This window comes from Physcomitrium patens, chromosome 18, assembly GCF_059467195.1.
Source record: "Physcomitrium patens ecotype Gransden chromosome 18, ASM5946719v1, whole genome shotgun sequence".
In the NCBI taxonomy this organism is placed as follows: Eukaryota; Viridiplantae; Streptophyta; class Bryopsida; order Funariales; family Funariaceae; genus Physcomitrium; species Physcomitrium patens.
Window position 1 is genome coordinate 8,445,433 of NC_143427.1, and position 13,128 is coordinate 8,458,560.

Genomic DNA, 13,128 nt, shown 5'->3' on the forward strand with positions numbered 1-13,128 from the left:
TTGTGGGTTGTGCGTTACTCCGTGCTACTGAACCACATGGGTGTCAAGTTTCGTAAGACAATGTGAAATTGGGAACAGTTTGTTGTTGCAAAACTTACTGACACCGTCAGTTATATACAACAGGAGCCTTTAGATACACGTAATGAATTTGTTTTTACACCAAAAAAAGATTTGTTCTTTTTGTTGATTCTGTCCAAAGCATAATAAACAACGAATGAAAGTTTGGAGTTCAAGGATGGTTTGGTTTCCTTCAATGATCTATGGTCTGTACTTAAGATTTTAGAGGCACGTCAAGTTTTTCTTGCGACTGTTGCTGAAAGTTTGCAACCCCATTGTTTGACGATATCAATGAGAACATTAGGTTTTGCGATACGTTGCCCTCACACTCGCCTTGTTCCTTATTAAAAAGTAATCCTTGTGCTTAAACACCTCAATTGGAGAAAAAAACAAAACCCAAAAAACTAGTGCTGAAGTCAGAGGCCTGTTAGAGTGAGAAAATGAACCATTTATGGTTTGGAATCAAAACCCTAACCCTAACCAACTTAAACCCTTAAACCCCACTTTCACTTGATGGGTTTCCGCTGATGGAATATGTGTTTTCTGTTGAGGAAATAAGCTGCATTCTCCACATCGGCATGTTGGCACGTGCTGGTTTCGGAGTTAAGTGATTTTTGCCGTGTGTTCGGAGCGGGGCATCAGTGCGGGTGCTTCTGCGGTGTCCTTTCGTTGAGGTTTGAGGGTTGAACTTATACCTTGCGTGCTGCAATTTTGTAGAGAATTTTTACTATTATAACTAGTTCTGTTCCAGGTTTATGATGCAATCGGTTTGGCGATCGTGTCCGTTCTGAGGATACAGAAGTTTTGTGGGGTTTGAGTAGCCCTCGTGCAATTTTTCATCGAAAATGGGAATCTCTAGGCGAGCTTTGATCAGGCTGGTGCCTCTCTCTCGAAACGTGATCGCTCGGAATCGTCAAGCTTGTACGTGCTGCTTGTCTTTCCTTTTCAGTGATAGGAGCTGCAATTGTGTTGAGAAGGCGTTTTGGACAAAGGAAATGATGCTAACTGTTCTTCATGTACTTGTGTCGCCAATCTATGATAAATGCTATGGTTTCAAATCTATGCAACGTTCTATATCTTGGAAACGCTGTGTGTTGCGAAATTTTGGGAACAGTGGCGTAATATGAGGTTTATGGTTTGCCTAGCGAGCGCTACGCTGAATACATGTCTGTTGAGTGAGGAATTCTCTCCTTACAAGTATGTAATCGGTATATAAGTTGGGCGATTACAGTATGGGATGTTTGAATGAAAGAGCACTCTGTAGGTTTTACGTCTCCGTATTACTCTTGATTTTCATTAAACCACAATCTGTTAATTCTAAAAGCAGGTGGAAGGGGTCCCTACACATGTTCGTAGTGGCGCGATCCCTGTAGTGGAGGTCTTATGCATTTTCAACAGGATGAAGAAAACGACGTTTCTGAATGCAATCTAACCTTGCCTTCCTGGTTGAGTAGTTGCAGGCGTGCACGATGGAGCCTCTGCTAATCATTATGAGAAATCGATTGTAGAAAGTTATGGTGGGAATGGAGTTATAAACATAAATGCTTCCAGCAGCTCCCAGGTTTTAAATCAGCGTCAAGTTTCCGAGCAGAAATATATCCGTACCCTGTTATCTGGAACCGTGGTTTCAAATTGTTCGAGAAACACTCGGAGGGACTTGCATACTTCATCCCTCGAATTACATAGATGGCGGAATGTCCCACATACAAGTAGCAGATTGGGCAGTTTTGGCGACCGAGTTTGGTTAGGATATAGGTACAACAGCGCTGATGCGCACTCTGATTCAGAATCCAAGAAAGGTCTGCAGGAGAGTCAGATTGGACAAGAACTATTGTCCGATGATAAAGAACAGTCCTCTGCAGCCCCATCAGTCACTTCGCAAGGTTCGGCAATTAGTATAAACGATACTGCTAGTTTTCCAAATAGTTTTGCTCCTGCAAGATATGCCTGGTTTTGTACGACGAGTTATCCATGTATTTTTACCTGTTGTTACGCGAAGGAGAAGCGTTTGTTTCCTTGTTAAATGAGTGAAATTTAAGACTTAAGACAATGCGGTTTTGGGACTTGCCCTTACCACTCCGCGTAGTCTTGCCGTTTTGAGATCAAAATCTGTACTTTTGCTCACTTAGCTCTATTGTTGGGATATTCTTCTGTAGAGTTGAAACTAGCTCATGGTGAGACCCTATCGCCCGAGGAGGAGGCTATTTTGAAGGAAGCTGAGGCTGAATATGAAAGTGCTCAACGTGAAGAAGGTGATTCATGACGATTTATCTTTATTCTCATTTTATGATTAGTAGTGTCTTTTTTTTTTTATCTTTTTTCTTTTTTTTTACTTGGACCGAGTTAAGGAAATTTGAATCGATCTTTTGTAATACAACAAGTACGTACTGACTAGCGCCTTTTGAGGAGTTAAGATTCTAACAATACAACCTGGAATTTTGCCGAAGATCCAATTAGCGTGGAAAGTATTCAGGAAATGTTGAAGGATTTGTCAGCTGTAGCAGACCCAAAAGATCCTCGTATTGCCATTGTTTCTTTGAGGTTAGGTCAGGAGTACGAAGCCAGGGGCGAAGACCCCAAAACCTTCTTGAAACTAGGAGAACAAGCCCTCAGCATCTTTCAAACAGCCGGAGAATTTTCTCTAGAGATTGGAATGTGCTACCATCTCATTGCTTTAGCCCAGCATAGATTGGGGCAACAGCATTTAAGCCTCGAAAATCTGTACTTAGCATTGTCCCTTCTCAAGGATAATGAAGAGAAAGAGAGTGCACCAGTGAAGTTTGCTGTTCAATTTCTGCTGGGTGACACTTTGTCATCTATGGGGAAACATGAAGAAGCCCTCCAACACTATGTTGCGGGGCTGGCTGTCCAAGAGACTATAATGGACGAAAGTCATCCGCAATTAGCCTCCAACTATCGGCAGGTATGTTTATTCTGTGTAGTTTCAACTAGAAGTTCATTCTGGCATATGTCATACAGAAATGTTACATCTGGAGTTAATTTCCTTATTTAGTACAACTTATAGGCGTGATTTGTGGTTCATTGAAATGGTGAATCCCCTCGTGGTCCAATCGAAGAACAAATTTTTCATGAAATGTGGTCTATACTTGAGTAGGTTGGTGAGGCGTTCACTCAGGTGATGTTATTTGACGAAGCAAAAGCGCTTGTTGAAAAAGCACTTGAATCTCACATCAAAATTAATGGCCAAGGCTCTATGGACGAAGCTATCGATCGCCGTCTCCTGTCTGTTATTTACAGTGGTCTGGAAGAGCATAATAAAGCCCTGGAAGAGCAATTGATTGTGAAGTCCATCTTGAATGAAAAGAATTTGGAGTCTGAAGCAGTGTTTGTCGACATTGCCATTGCCGATACTCAAGTCGCTTTGGGTAGGTTTGACGATGCAATTGTAACTCTTCAAAATGCCATCTCCCACTTGGAGGAAGGTAGCTCAATGAGGGTTCTTGCAACTGTAAACCTTGCTAAGGCATATACCCAGCAGAGAAACAATGAGAAAGCTGAAGAACATTCCAGGTAGCTTCAGATTTCCTTAACACATAACAAGGAACATTGTATAGATAGGTGATCATCCTCTAGCCACAGGTATAGCTGTGGATCCTCGAGCCTAATCAACAAAATTGTTGTACAGGCAGGGGAATGCAACTGATATCCATCTGTAGTAAACATGTATGTTCAGTGTCTCTTGATTATTGTCTTAGAAGTCATCTAACTTAAGTGTTCATATATTAATGTTCCCTCAGAGCATTCTGAGTAGCAACTAGTGATAGTTTTGTCGACAGTGTAGTTCATGAGATTGGTCCTTGAGTTTGTTTTTTCAGCTTATTGTAACCTTGATTGTCATTTGGTTTGTGCTGCAGGGAGGCTATTGCGATTCTCAACTCAAAGCTTGAAGGCTCGACAGGAGGAGATAGTACTGAGTTGCTCGCGGCTGGGGAGTGTTACACAGAGTTAGCTGCGATCTATCAACACATGAACCAGCCTGACGAAGCGATATCTCTCCTAGAGAAAGGTCTCTCCATCTACAAGCAGTTGCCGCAGCAACTGAATGCTACTGCAGGTATGAAGTCTGTTCTCTGGAGGAGTTTGTTTTGTGCTTCTGCTATCTTTGGAGCGTTTTGGTTTCATTGTCTTGGTTAGTTTGTGAAAGTGTGAGTTTGTGTAGTTGTTGTATTTGGTGTTAAGATATGGTCAAAATGCATATGGATTGTCTTCTGTTTCTTGTGAAGAAGTCGTAATTTTATGGTATTTTTTGTTTCGGAGGTAAGTTAAGTTCACATGCACATGGGTTCCTTGCAGGCTCGCAAGCTCAAATTGGTATGCTCCTTCTTTTCAATAGGAGAGTACATGAGGCTATACCCTATATGGAAGAGGCTGCCGCGAATCTGAGACTGAGTTTTGGGGCTGGACACTACTCCCTCGCGCTTGTTCTAAATCATTTAGCCGTTGCTCACGTCGAGCTAAAGAACCTGACCAAGGCAGTTGAACTTTTTGAAGAAGCAAAGAGTATATATATAAAGACACATGGACCCGGCCAGCAAGACACGCTTTCAATTTATTACAATTTAATGAAAGTTTATGGAGAAATGAGCAGGAAGGAGGAAGCAATTGCAAATGCCACACACATTGTAGCGGAGTTGGAGAAGAAGGGTGAACCAGCAAAAGATGCTCTGGCTGCAGCACAGAAGGACTTGGCTGACCTCGAAGGATCTCAGAGCATCTCGCCACCAGAGAGTACTTAAGGATCAACGGCGTTCATGAAACTTGTGATTGGCGAGATTGGTGATTGATGCGGTGTTATAGAACTTCTTCAAGTCTATTTGCCAGTTCTTTCGGTCCATGCCCCGCTTGATTACCAGAACAGGCATGAAGTATTGATATGGTTCTGATTTGATCTCCAAGGCTGTGTTGTTTTCGATCTGACTGGTGAATTTTTAGCAGCCTGTAAACAATATGTCAGGGAATTTACCAAGCACATTCTACATTTAATGGAAATCTTGCAGGTCAGAAGGTTTCTTTAGACCAAGGTACTCGGATTTGTTTACGAAACCTTATTTCGATTTTTCAAATACTCTCACAGCAGTCCCGTAGAACTCATGCTGGCCCATGTTGATCATTAGATGGGCAAGTTAGTTTTTGCAGTTTAGTGGTCTATTGATACACCGTTTAGGATATTTCGTTGAAAATTGTGCCTGGCCTGTGCGCTACGACTTTTAAGCACTGGTCTGTTACAGGTTTTCCTGACATGTTCTTCAAATTTTTTACAGAGATTTGCAGGCAAGTTTAATAAAGGTAGCAGATAAACTAGACTCTATAGTCTGAATGGTGAGGTTATCTACTCGAATTTGCTATGAAAAGCCAACGAATTATCAATTCTGTAAAACTTTTTGAGTTACCAAATTGGTATCTGAAGTACCTCGAAAACCAATTTAGTTTCTTAGAATTCTTTGGGTCGTTCAATTTGAGTCAAGGGCAAGTGAACTTGACGAGGTGGGCTTGAGGCTAAAATGAATTAGTTCATACAATTTCTTTTTCAACACTTTAAAAATTGAAAATTCTTTTGGTTGTTTTATGTTACTGTTGTGAACTTTTTTAAAATTTTGAAAAGTTGATTTCATCTGTAAATCATCATGTAAGATGGATTCACAAATAAAATTAGAAAAAATAAAGATTTTTTTTAATACAAACTATATAAGTGAAATTTACTAAATTGAACGATTTTGATTATATATAGAGAGGAATGTCAAATAGACTCAATTTTTTACTAAATTAATCCACCCATCACAAAATAAAATAATGATCTCTAGATTCATTTCTCCACTATTGGATTTGCAATCTACAAAAACCAACCACACCCATCATGATTATCATATCCTTCATCAAAGACTATTTAACATTCCCCTATATATATACATATAAATAAAACAAGAATGATTAATACATAGAAATATAAAAGATTCTAACTGTTTTATTTAATTAAAGTTGAAGCATATTTAAGATAGTTGATATAATATAAAAATAGTATATATATATATATATATATATAATTGGATTTTATGCCCACATACATGATTAACAGTTTTTTGTTATCACAACAAGTTAATGATATGCATGTCTTATTGTTTGTGTCATGTATAAGATAGTTATTTATGCTGGTATATGATACTTTGACTGTTATGCAAATAGAAATATTTTAATCTAATCTATTTTTGTAGTACTTTTCAACATTGGCTCCAATATGAAACCCACACAAATCCAACTTCCATGCTGTATGCATGAGTGGTCTTTTAAATTGCAATCTTACACATAATTTAATCTTTTTATTTATCACTAGCATGAAATGAAATACAACACTGATACCAATGTAGAAAGTAATCATTTTTTTTTTTTTTTTTTTCAAAAGCCTTTAGCATATTGCTCAAAGAACTTCTTGCATTTATAGAGCCATGTTTCCAAAAAAAGATTAATTTTCTTTTCTTTTTGCATTGTGTTATTTTGTTGTAAGTAAAAATGAGATGAAAAAATAAATAAGTAAATGAAAACACATTTATGTAAAACTTTTATTTTATAATATGTACTTTTGTAATTTACAAATATTTTGCATTGACTTATATAATAATATAAATTATTTTGATTTATGCAAAGAGATATAATACATGTAAGTTTTATAACTTCTTTGAGATTTAAGTCTCAATCTTGCAATTATTTTGTTAGTCAAGGTTCTCTACAACACATTTAGGGTTAAAGGCAAAAAGTCATTTTTTCTTTACCTTATGCTTAATTAGTAAAACAAGCTTTCACAATCATGGTGAAAATACTCTAGTTCTTGGAAAGATATATTAAAATTCATTAAGAAGCAACAATTTTATGCATATCAGTTTCGATCCTAAAATTCCATTATATATACAAGTCTTTTCTAAATTTTCCAACACAAATCATTTGCACCCATACAACAAAAGATTGACACCTTTTTAGCAAAATTTTATCTCGAATTGCATACATTTTTCACACAAAGATGTTCATAACTTTGTACAACTGCATTTGCATTTCACGGACCTTTTCGAAGTTAGGTTCACTATATGGGTTTGAATACTTGAATATAAGTATACAAGTGCACTATACAAGTATGATGAAAATTTGCAAGTGTTGGTGAAGGTCACAGTTACACTTTATGAAAATGGAAGCATGATCAACAGAAATGGGTACTGAGAGAGATATACACAAGCACAGAGTCAGAACAAACAATTGGGTTCAGAATCCATGAATGGTCCTTACAATGGGGACAAAAAAGGCCTTCAAAACGTGCAGCATTTGCAAGGTTCTCACCACCAAAGCACACCATTAAACCTCCACACTGAATAACTAAACGGCAAAGTATTACCGGTCAAAATTCTTCTGTATTTCTTTTGATGCTCCCTCAAAGAACAGTGTTATTGCAAAGAATGGCAAAAATACAATCTGTAAAACTACAAACTGAGCATGCTACGGAGACTCTAATCCTGCAAAAGAATGGCACAAGATCATGGTTTCCACCGCCACCACGAAAATTGCCAGCTGCAGCAGCCTCTCAACCCACTTCAGCCTCCTCCGACAACGGATTGTCCAAGTCTTCTAGAGTTTGTACAATTTGGTAGAAGTTGGGTCGTCGTTCCGGATTGGCGAACCAGCAATGCTCCATCAAATGTCGAAGTGCTGGTGGACAGTCATCATCAACAGGAGGCCTCAGGTTCTTATTCACCACCGCGTAAGCAACTTGCACCGGAGTCATGTCTGGATATGGGACGAGCCCGGTCACAAGCTCCCACAACACAATTCCGAAGCTGTACACATCCACCTTCTTGGAGTAATGCTTGTGGCTGATCATCTCGGGAGCCATCCAGCGGTACGTGCCTGTATCGGCATTCTTAGAATCGCACTCCGTTTCCAAGCATCCGACACCGAAGTCTGTCAACTTGAGATGCAGATCCTCCGTGAGGACAATGTTCTCGGACTTGAGATCTCGGTGGACTACCCCTTGCGAATGCAAGTATTCCATCCCCCGGGCCACATCCAGTGCCATGGACAAGACGATTTTATACGGGAGTGACCCAGATTCGTTTTTGTGCAGGAAAGCTCGCAGCGAGCCGCCTGGAACGTACTCCATGATCAGAACACACACGGGAGGTTTCCATGATGCAGCTACGAAGGTGACAATATTTGGGTGATGAAGTTGGGACAGATTGTGCACTTCCTGCATGAACTGGCGCTCCAACTTGGTGGCGGTGTCAGCGTCCTCGCAGCTGTCGATCCTGAGAATCTTCACTGCGACATCTTGATCCTTGTACACACCGTGGTAGAGTCGGGTATGATTGCCGGAGGCGAATTTCTGACCCACGAATAATGAGGACATGTCGCAAATATATGCCTCAGGGACTTCCAGTTCCAGGTGCGACGCTTCTTGTTGCGAGACCTCGACAAAGTGTGCCCATGACGCGGATTTCACAATGTCGGGGAACTTAATCTTCTTTTTGTGTTTGGAACTTGGCCGAGCTTCCATGCTATTAACCCTCGGCAAGGATGGTTCAGCACTTTTCTGTTTCCTCAACCAATGGTGGTTTCCACTCCCCGCAGCGGGCTCATCTGTTTTCTTCCTTGCAGATGAGCTCCCTTTATCCGGACTGCTCTCCAGCGATCTGGACCTATACTTCGGCGATTTCTCCTTCTCCGGCGCATGGTCATCTTGAGCCTTTTCAACCCCAGTGAAATGAACCCCCAGTGGAATAGTCTTCGTCTTGTGATGGCCGAAGAATGGCAACTTAGGATGGAATCCTCGGCCACCGACGTGCAATTTCCCAAATCCTGTCGCAGAATGAACTGGCTCTGTAAGCGTCACTTTCTCCCGAGGCTTCGGCATCGTGAGAATCAAGCGTCAGGATGTCAATTGTAATTCCTCGTTCCACGTTAAACCCTGACCGACACCACTTTTCGCAAAATTTGATAATGAATTCGATTTCTTGATCACTCGGTACAAAGTGGAGCCATGCATACGTCCCAATCGATATCGAAAATTTTGAATGTTGTTTTCTCAAACAGGTACGAAAAAAGAAAAAAGAAAAACAAAACAAAAAACAAAAAAACAGGGGGGGGGGGATAGAAAAAGAAAAACGGAAAAGAAGAAGAAATGAAACCCTCAAGAGTTTTTTCCAACACGGACATCGGTCACAAGAACACCACGCAACTCATCTTCTCACTCTCATCCCCAACACCCGCTCCATCTTCGCACTCCTCCATAATCCTCAACCTTCCTTTCCAAGCCCAAAACCTTGTTCCGCCAACAACTAAGAGCTACCTCGCCTATCTCTCACTTGCACACCGTAAGAAGTTCTATAGCATCGTTACCATCTGTATCCAAAACCGCTTGCGCCGCAACCCTTCATCACTTCTCGAATGCCACATTTCAGGAACAGTTGAATGTCATGTACTTATACAACAAGCCGCCCGCAACCTTCCGAGGAGAGAAGGGGCTGCTCAAAGACGACCTCCTTTTTTATCCGAAATGACACCAGGCATTCACCATTAACAGTAACAGTAAGCCTCGTGGCAATTTTGTTGGGAGCCTGGCCTTTGCTGAGTCAAAACCTTGCTTCGAAGAGAACACGATTCGAGATTGCAATAAACATATATATATATATATCATTGCCCAATTCCGCCACTCTTCTCCTATAAATCTGTAAATCGCTTCTTCAAAGAAACTTGTGACGGTTCCATATTCCTCATTAGATGCCCACTTCGGGTATTGGCCGAGTGCATGTCCGCACTCAACCTACCGCAATCACCAGAATCATAGTTGTGCCACTTGGGCACACTCAACGGAGAATGCTTAGAAGCACATCTTCAGTAGATTCCGCTCCCTTACACGAAGCAATGCAAAGCACGTGGCAATCCTTCGCCGCAAATAGAACTTGACTACCCTCGAGCAATTGGGCCCAGCCACAACGCAGGCTAACGTGCCCTCCTGATCGACAGGTGACGATTACTGACGATTACTCTCAGTTGAGGTGATTTGATACGACGAGAAACTTCAATACAGATTGGTAGATTCACGGTTAAATTTTCTGTTCTCAACACAAGTGTGCTTGACTTTACTGTTACAATCAAATCCTCCCGCCCCTCACCGAGACGGAGTGTGAAATTGCGGCAAGGAAAAAGCACGGGAATCGTGCTTGTGCAGTGGTATCTGAATTTCACAGCGTTGCGCCTTTCTTCATTTCCGTCGAACGATTACGTAAAGAAACCATTGTGATGATGTTCCATTCGCTCAGAATAACCCGAAGTCCAATAATGGATTTCCATCGTGCGAATGCGACTGCCACACGTTACACGCATTGGAGATGGTAAAGACGGCCTCTAAAAGTCCACCACAAGAATTGGTGGGGCCACTCCCTCCGCCTCCTCCTTTCCATTCCTCCTCGAATGTCGCCTTGCCGTCGCCGCTGAAGAGTACAACGCGGGACCGTGAACCCGGCCGATGAATGAACATTTTTCCAAAGCAGCGCGAACCCACATGCATCCGCAAAGGTGTCCAACAATCCAAACGAAGTCAACATCAACTCCCCTGTACGCATCTTCGAAACTGTCTTCGCAGCTATCGGATTACACATGGACACACGCACACACTATTGCGCACTTGCTCCGATAACTGGCAAAAAGGCGAGAGCTCTCACCACCTCCTCAAGAAGAAAAATCCGTGTGGCATGCCCTCAACCCTCACCTTGATGCCATGCTGTCGCCACATTCCATGCAGAGGAGTCTGGCGACGCAACAGTGCCACCACCACCTCCTCGCAATCAATGGGAATGTTCTTCTTCCACCCTGCCTGCTGCCTGCGCGGCACTGATGTGAGTGAGTGAGTCAAGCTTGGGATGCTGAATCATTCAATGAGTTTTTGCCATTCGTGACGCATCAACAGCTCCTCCGGTGTTTCCTAAGGCATCGGGGAATGATCCCTCCGAGGTGCGCGACACAGTGTCGGATGGTGGGGCTGTGGGGTGGTGGTGACGGTAGTGGAATCAGCGCCATCGCCATCGCCGCGATGCTAGCAGCAGCAGCATCGGGTTGCGACACGCGGAATGAGAGAGAGAGAGAGAGAGAGAGTGCGATGCGATGCGATGCGACACTCAACCCTCTCACTCGGCGCACATCATGAGTTTGACATACACACACACACAATTGGGAAATTTGTGTGTCGTTGTGCAATTGTGTTTGAACACCTGTTCATTCAGAGCGCGATTTTAAGTTAGGGTTGAGGTTTTAGTTAGTGGAGGAGAATTAGAATATATGTGGTATATATTGTACACATGTGGTATACATTGCTACTAAGATAACAATTATAGAAGGAAAGTAAAGAATTAGAAAATTTAGGTGAGAAGGTGCAAGTAGAAGGCAAATTTAATGGTGTAAAGAACCAAAATAATCCAACAAAGGAAATTACTTACAAAAATTGAAACCTAATATGTTTGTTTGAATTTATTTTACTTAGATAATAGAAGTAAGTAGATCTAAACAAAATTAAGTGGAAATTACTTAAGTAGATTATATCTTCTTCAAAAAACATCACAGAAGTTTATTAGAAATATTTTAGATCTTTAGATTCTTTTACATATGCCACATGGCTATAAAAACTTCTATTAGAAGTTTGCTAGATTAGAAGCTGCAATGGAAGCAACCTAGAACTTTGAGACTAAGGCCATAAGCCTTGTGGTTGTTAGAAAGCTTTTGCCAAAAAAAGAAGATTAAATTCAACTTCATTTATATTTGTGCAAAAAAAAACTAAATAAAATATCTAACTATTTTTGTTAAAATTAATAAAAAAAAAATCAAATTATTTTTTCAAAACTTTAACCTATTTTAGATGATTTGGTACTAATTTGTTATATAATATAGTAGAAAAAATCTAAAAATTATATATATATATATATATATATATATATATCTATATATATATTCAATATATAAGAGTAAATAGAATTTTGTGATAAAATCTCTTAGAAATTTATATTTAAAGCAATAGACATTGTAGGATTTGAATCTTAGCTTAAAAAAATAGTAAAAAGAAATTAGTAGGTATCAAATGATAGTTAATATTATTTAGATCACATTTTAAAAGTTTTAATTAGATGAAGAAATCAAACAAGAATGAATAACTATTTAATACCTTATAATTTTACACAAAGTGTTTCAGTAATCTAAAAACAAATCTAAATATTTAGTAACCAACAACAACAACAACAAAAAAAAAAAAAAAACTAAAAAAAAAAAAAACTAAATAGTATATTAATAAATTAGGTATTTTTATACTAAAAATTATATCTAATACATAGGATCATTGACTTATTTGTGAGTTTCATTCTTTTTTATATCTCAATACTTATCGATGAATTCTATAGCACTGTGATATTCAAATAGAATGTAATTGTAATGACTGAAAAAAATACAGTTTAAAAGTACAAAAAAACTGAAAACTTAATTTAATTTTTTTATTAAGGTATTTTTTTAATTGATAAAAAAAAATCTAATCTTAAGTATTTCAGAAAATTAAAAAAATATATATATCTTGTAAGAAATAATCAAAGTAGAACATTTTTGATTTTTATTGTAATTTTATGGTGTTGATTTTTAATTTATGAAGTATATAAATAATTAAAATTAAATAATTAGACACATCTAATAAATTGTAATACATAAAATATAATAGAGCTTAGTTTTCAAATCTAGATTTAAAAGTGTAGACCTAAAAATGACACTTTATAAATAAATCTTTGTAGAATATTTCTCTGCAAATAGAGAATAAAGCTTAATAGGCCAACAATAACTTTCATTGTTTTATCAATTAGATAGAAGATTTAGGTTATCATTCCAACATAATCCAATCTCTTAATAGTTTTTAAAATATAATGTTAGAATGATGTAACTAATAGAAGATATAATAAGATATCATTTGGACATTTATTGGACAACAAAAACCTCTACTATGTTTTCAACACAGTCCAAAATCTTGCAAAAAAAATTAAAGTTTTA

At 39.1% G+C, this 13,128-nt stretch overlaps 2 protein-coding genes across 4 annotated transcripts; one reads left to right on the forward strand and one right to left on the reverse strand.

Annotated features, from left to right (window-relative positions):
• Positions 1 to 65: 65 nt before the first annotated feature.
• LOC112295189 (protein KINESIN LIGHT CHAIN-RELATED 2) lies at positions 66 to 5,379 on the forward strand. 3 transcript variants are annotated; one of them, XR_016498353.1, is made up of 8 exons: positions 241 to 978; positions 1,512 to 1,940; positions 2,214 to 2,309; positions 2,505 to 2,980; positions 3,173 to 3,588; positions 3,933 to 4,132; positions 4,372 to 5,099; positions 5,340 to 5,379. XR_016498353.1 is itself a non-coding variant. In XM_024546449.3 (8 exons), exons 2-8 carry the CDS (start codon positions 903 to 905, stop codon positions 4,812 to 4,814), a joined length of 2,136 nt encoding a protein of 711 aa, XP_024402217.1. In that variant the 5' UTR covers positions 594 to 731; positions 809 to 902; the 3' UTR covers positions 4,815 to 5,379. The 3 variants fall into 3 exon arrangements, 2 of the variants coding, with proteins under 2 accessions (XP_024402216.1, XP_024402217.1); XM_024546449.3 differs by having other exon boundaries at positions 594 to 731; positions 809 to 978; positions 4,372 to 5,379; XM_024546448.3 differs by having other exon boundaries at positions 66 to 978; positions 4,372 to 5,379.
• A 2,070-nt stretch (positions 5,380 to 7,449) lies between these two features.
• LOC112294926 (serine/threonine/tyrosine-protein kinase HT1) lies at positions 7,450 to 10,493 on the reverse strand. The gene has a single exon (XM_024545919.3). The coding sequence runs from the start codon at positions 8,963 to 8,965 to the stop codon at positions 7,640 to 7,642; it is 1,326 nt and encodes a 441-aa protein (XP_024401687.1). The 5' UTR covers positions 8,966 to 10,493; the 3' UTR covers positions 7,450 to 7,639.
• Between the last annotated feature and the right edge of the window lie 2,635 nt (positions 10,494 to 13,128).

What these genes read in the sequence shown, in the direction of transcription:
- LOC112295189 (XM_024546448.3), top strand. Translation starts at nt 903, where the DNA reads ATGGGAATCTCTAGGCGAGCTTTGATCAGGCTGGTGCCTCTCTCTCGA. An exon ending in CGCTCGGAATCGTCAAGCTT is followed by an intron (nt 979 to 1,511) that starts GTACGTGCTGCT and finishes CTGGTTGAGTAG; the next exon opens with TTGCAGGCGTGCACGATGGA. An exon ending in GCAACTGAATGCTACTGCAG is followed by an intron (nt 4,133 to 4,371) that starts GTATGAAGTCTG and finishes GGTTCCTTGCAG; the next exon opens with GCTCGCAAGCTCAAATTGGT.
- LOC112294926 (XM_024545919.3), bottom strand. Translation starts at nt 8,965, where the DNA reads ATGCCGAAGCCTCGGGAGAAAGTGACGCTTACAGAGCCAGTTCATTCT.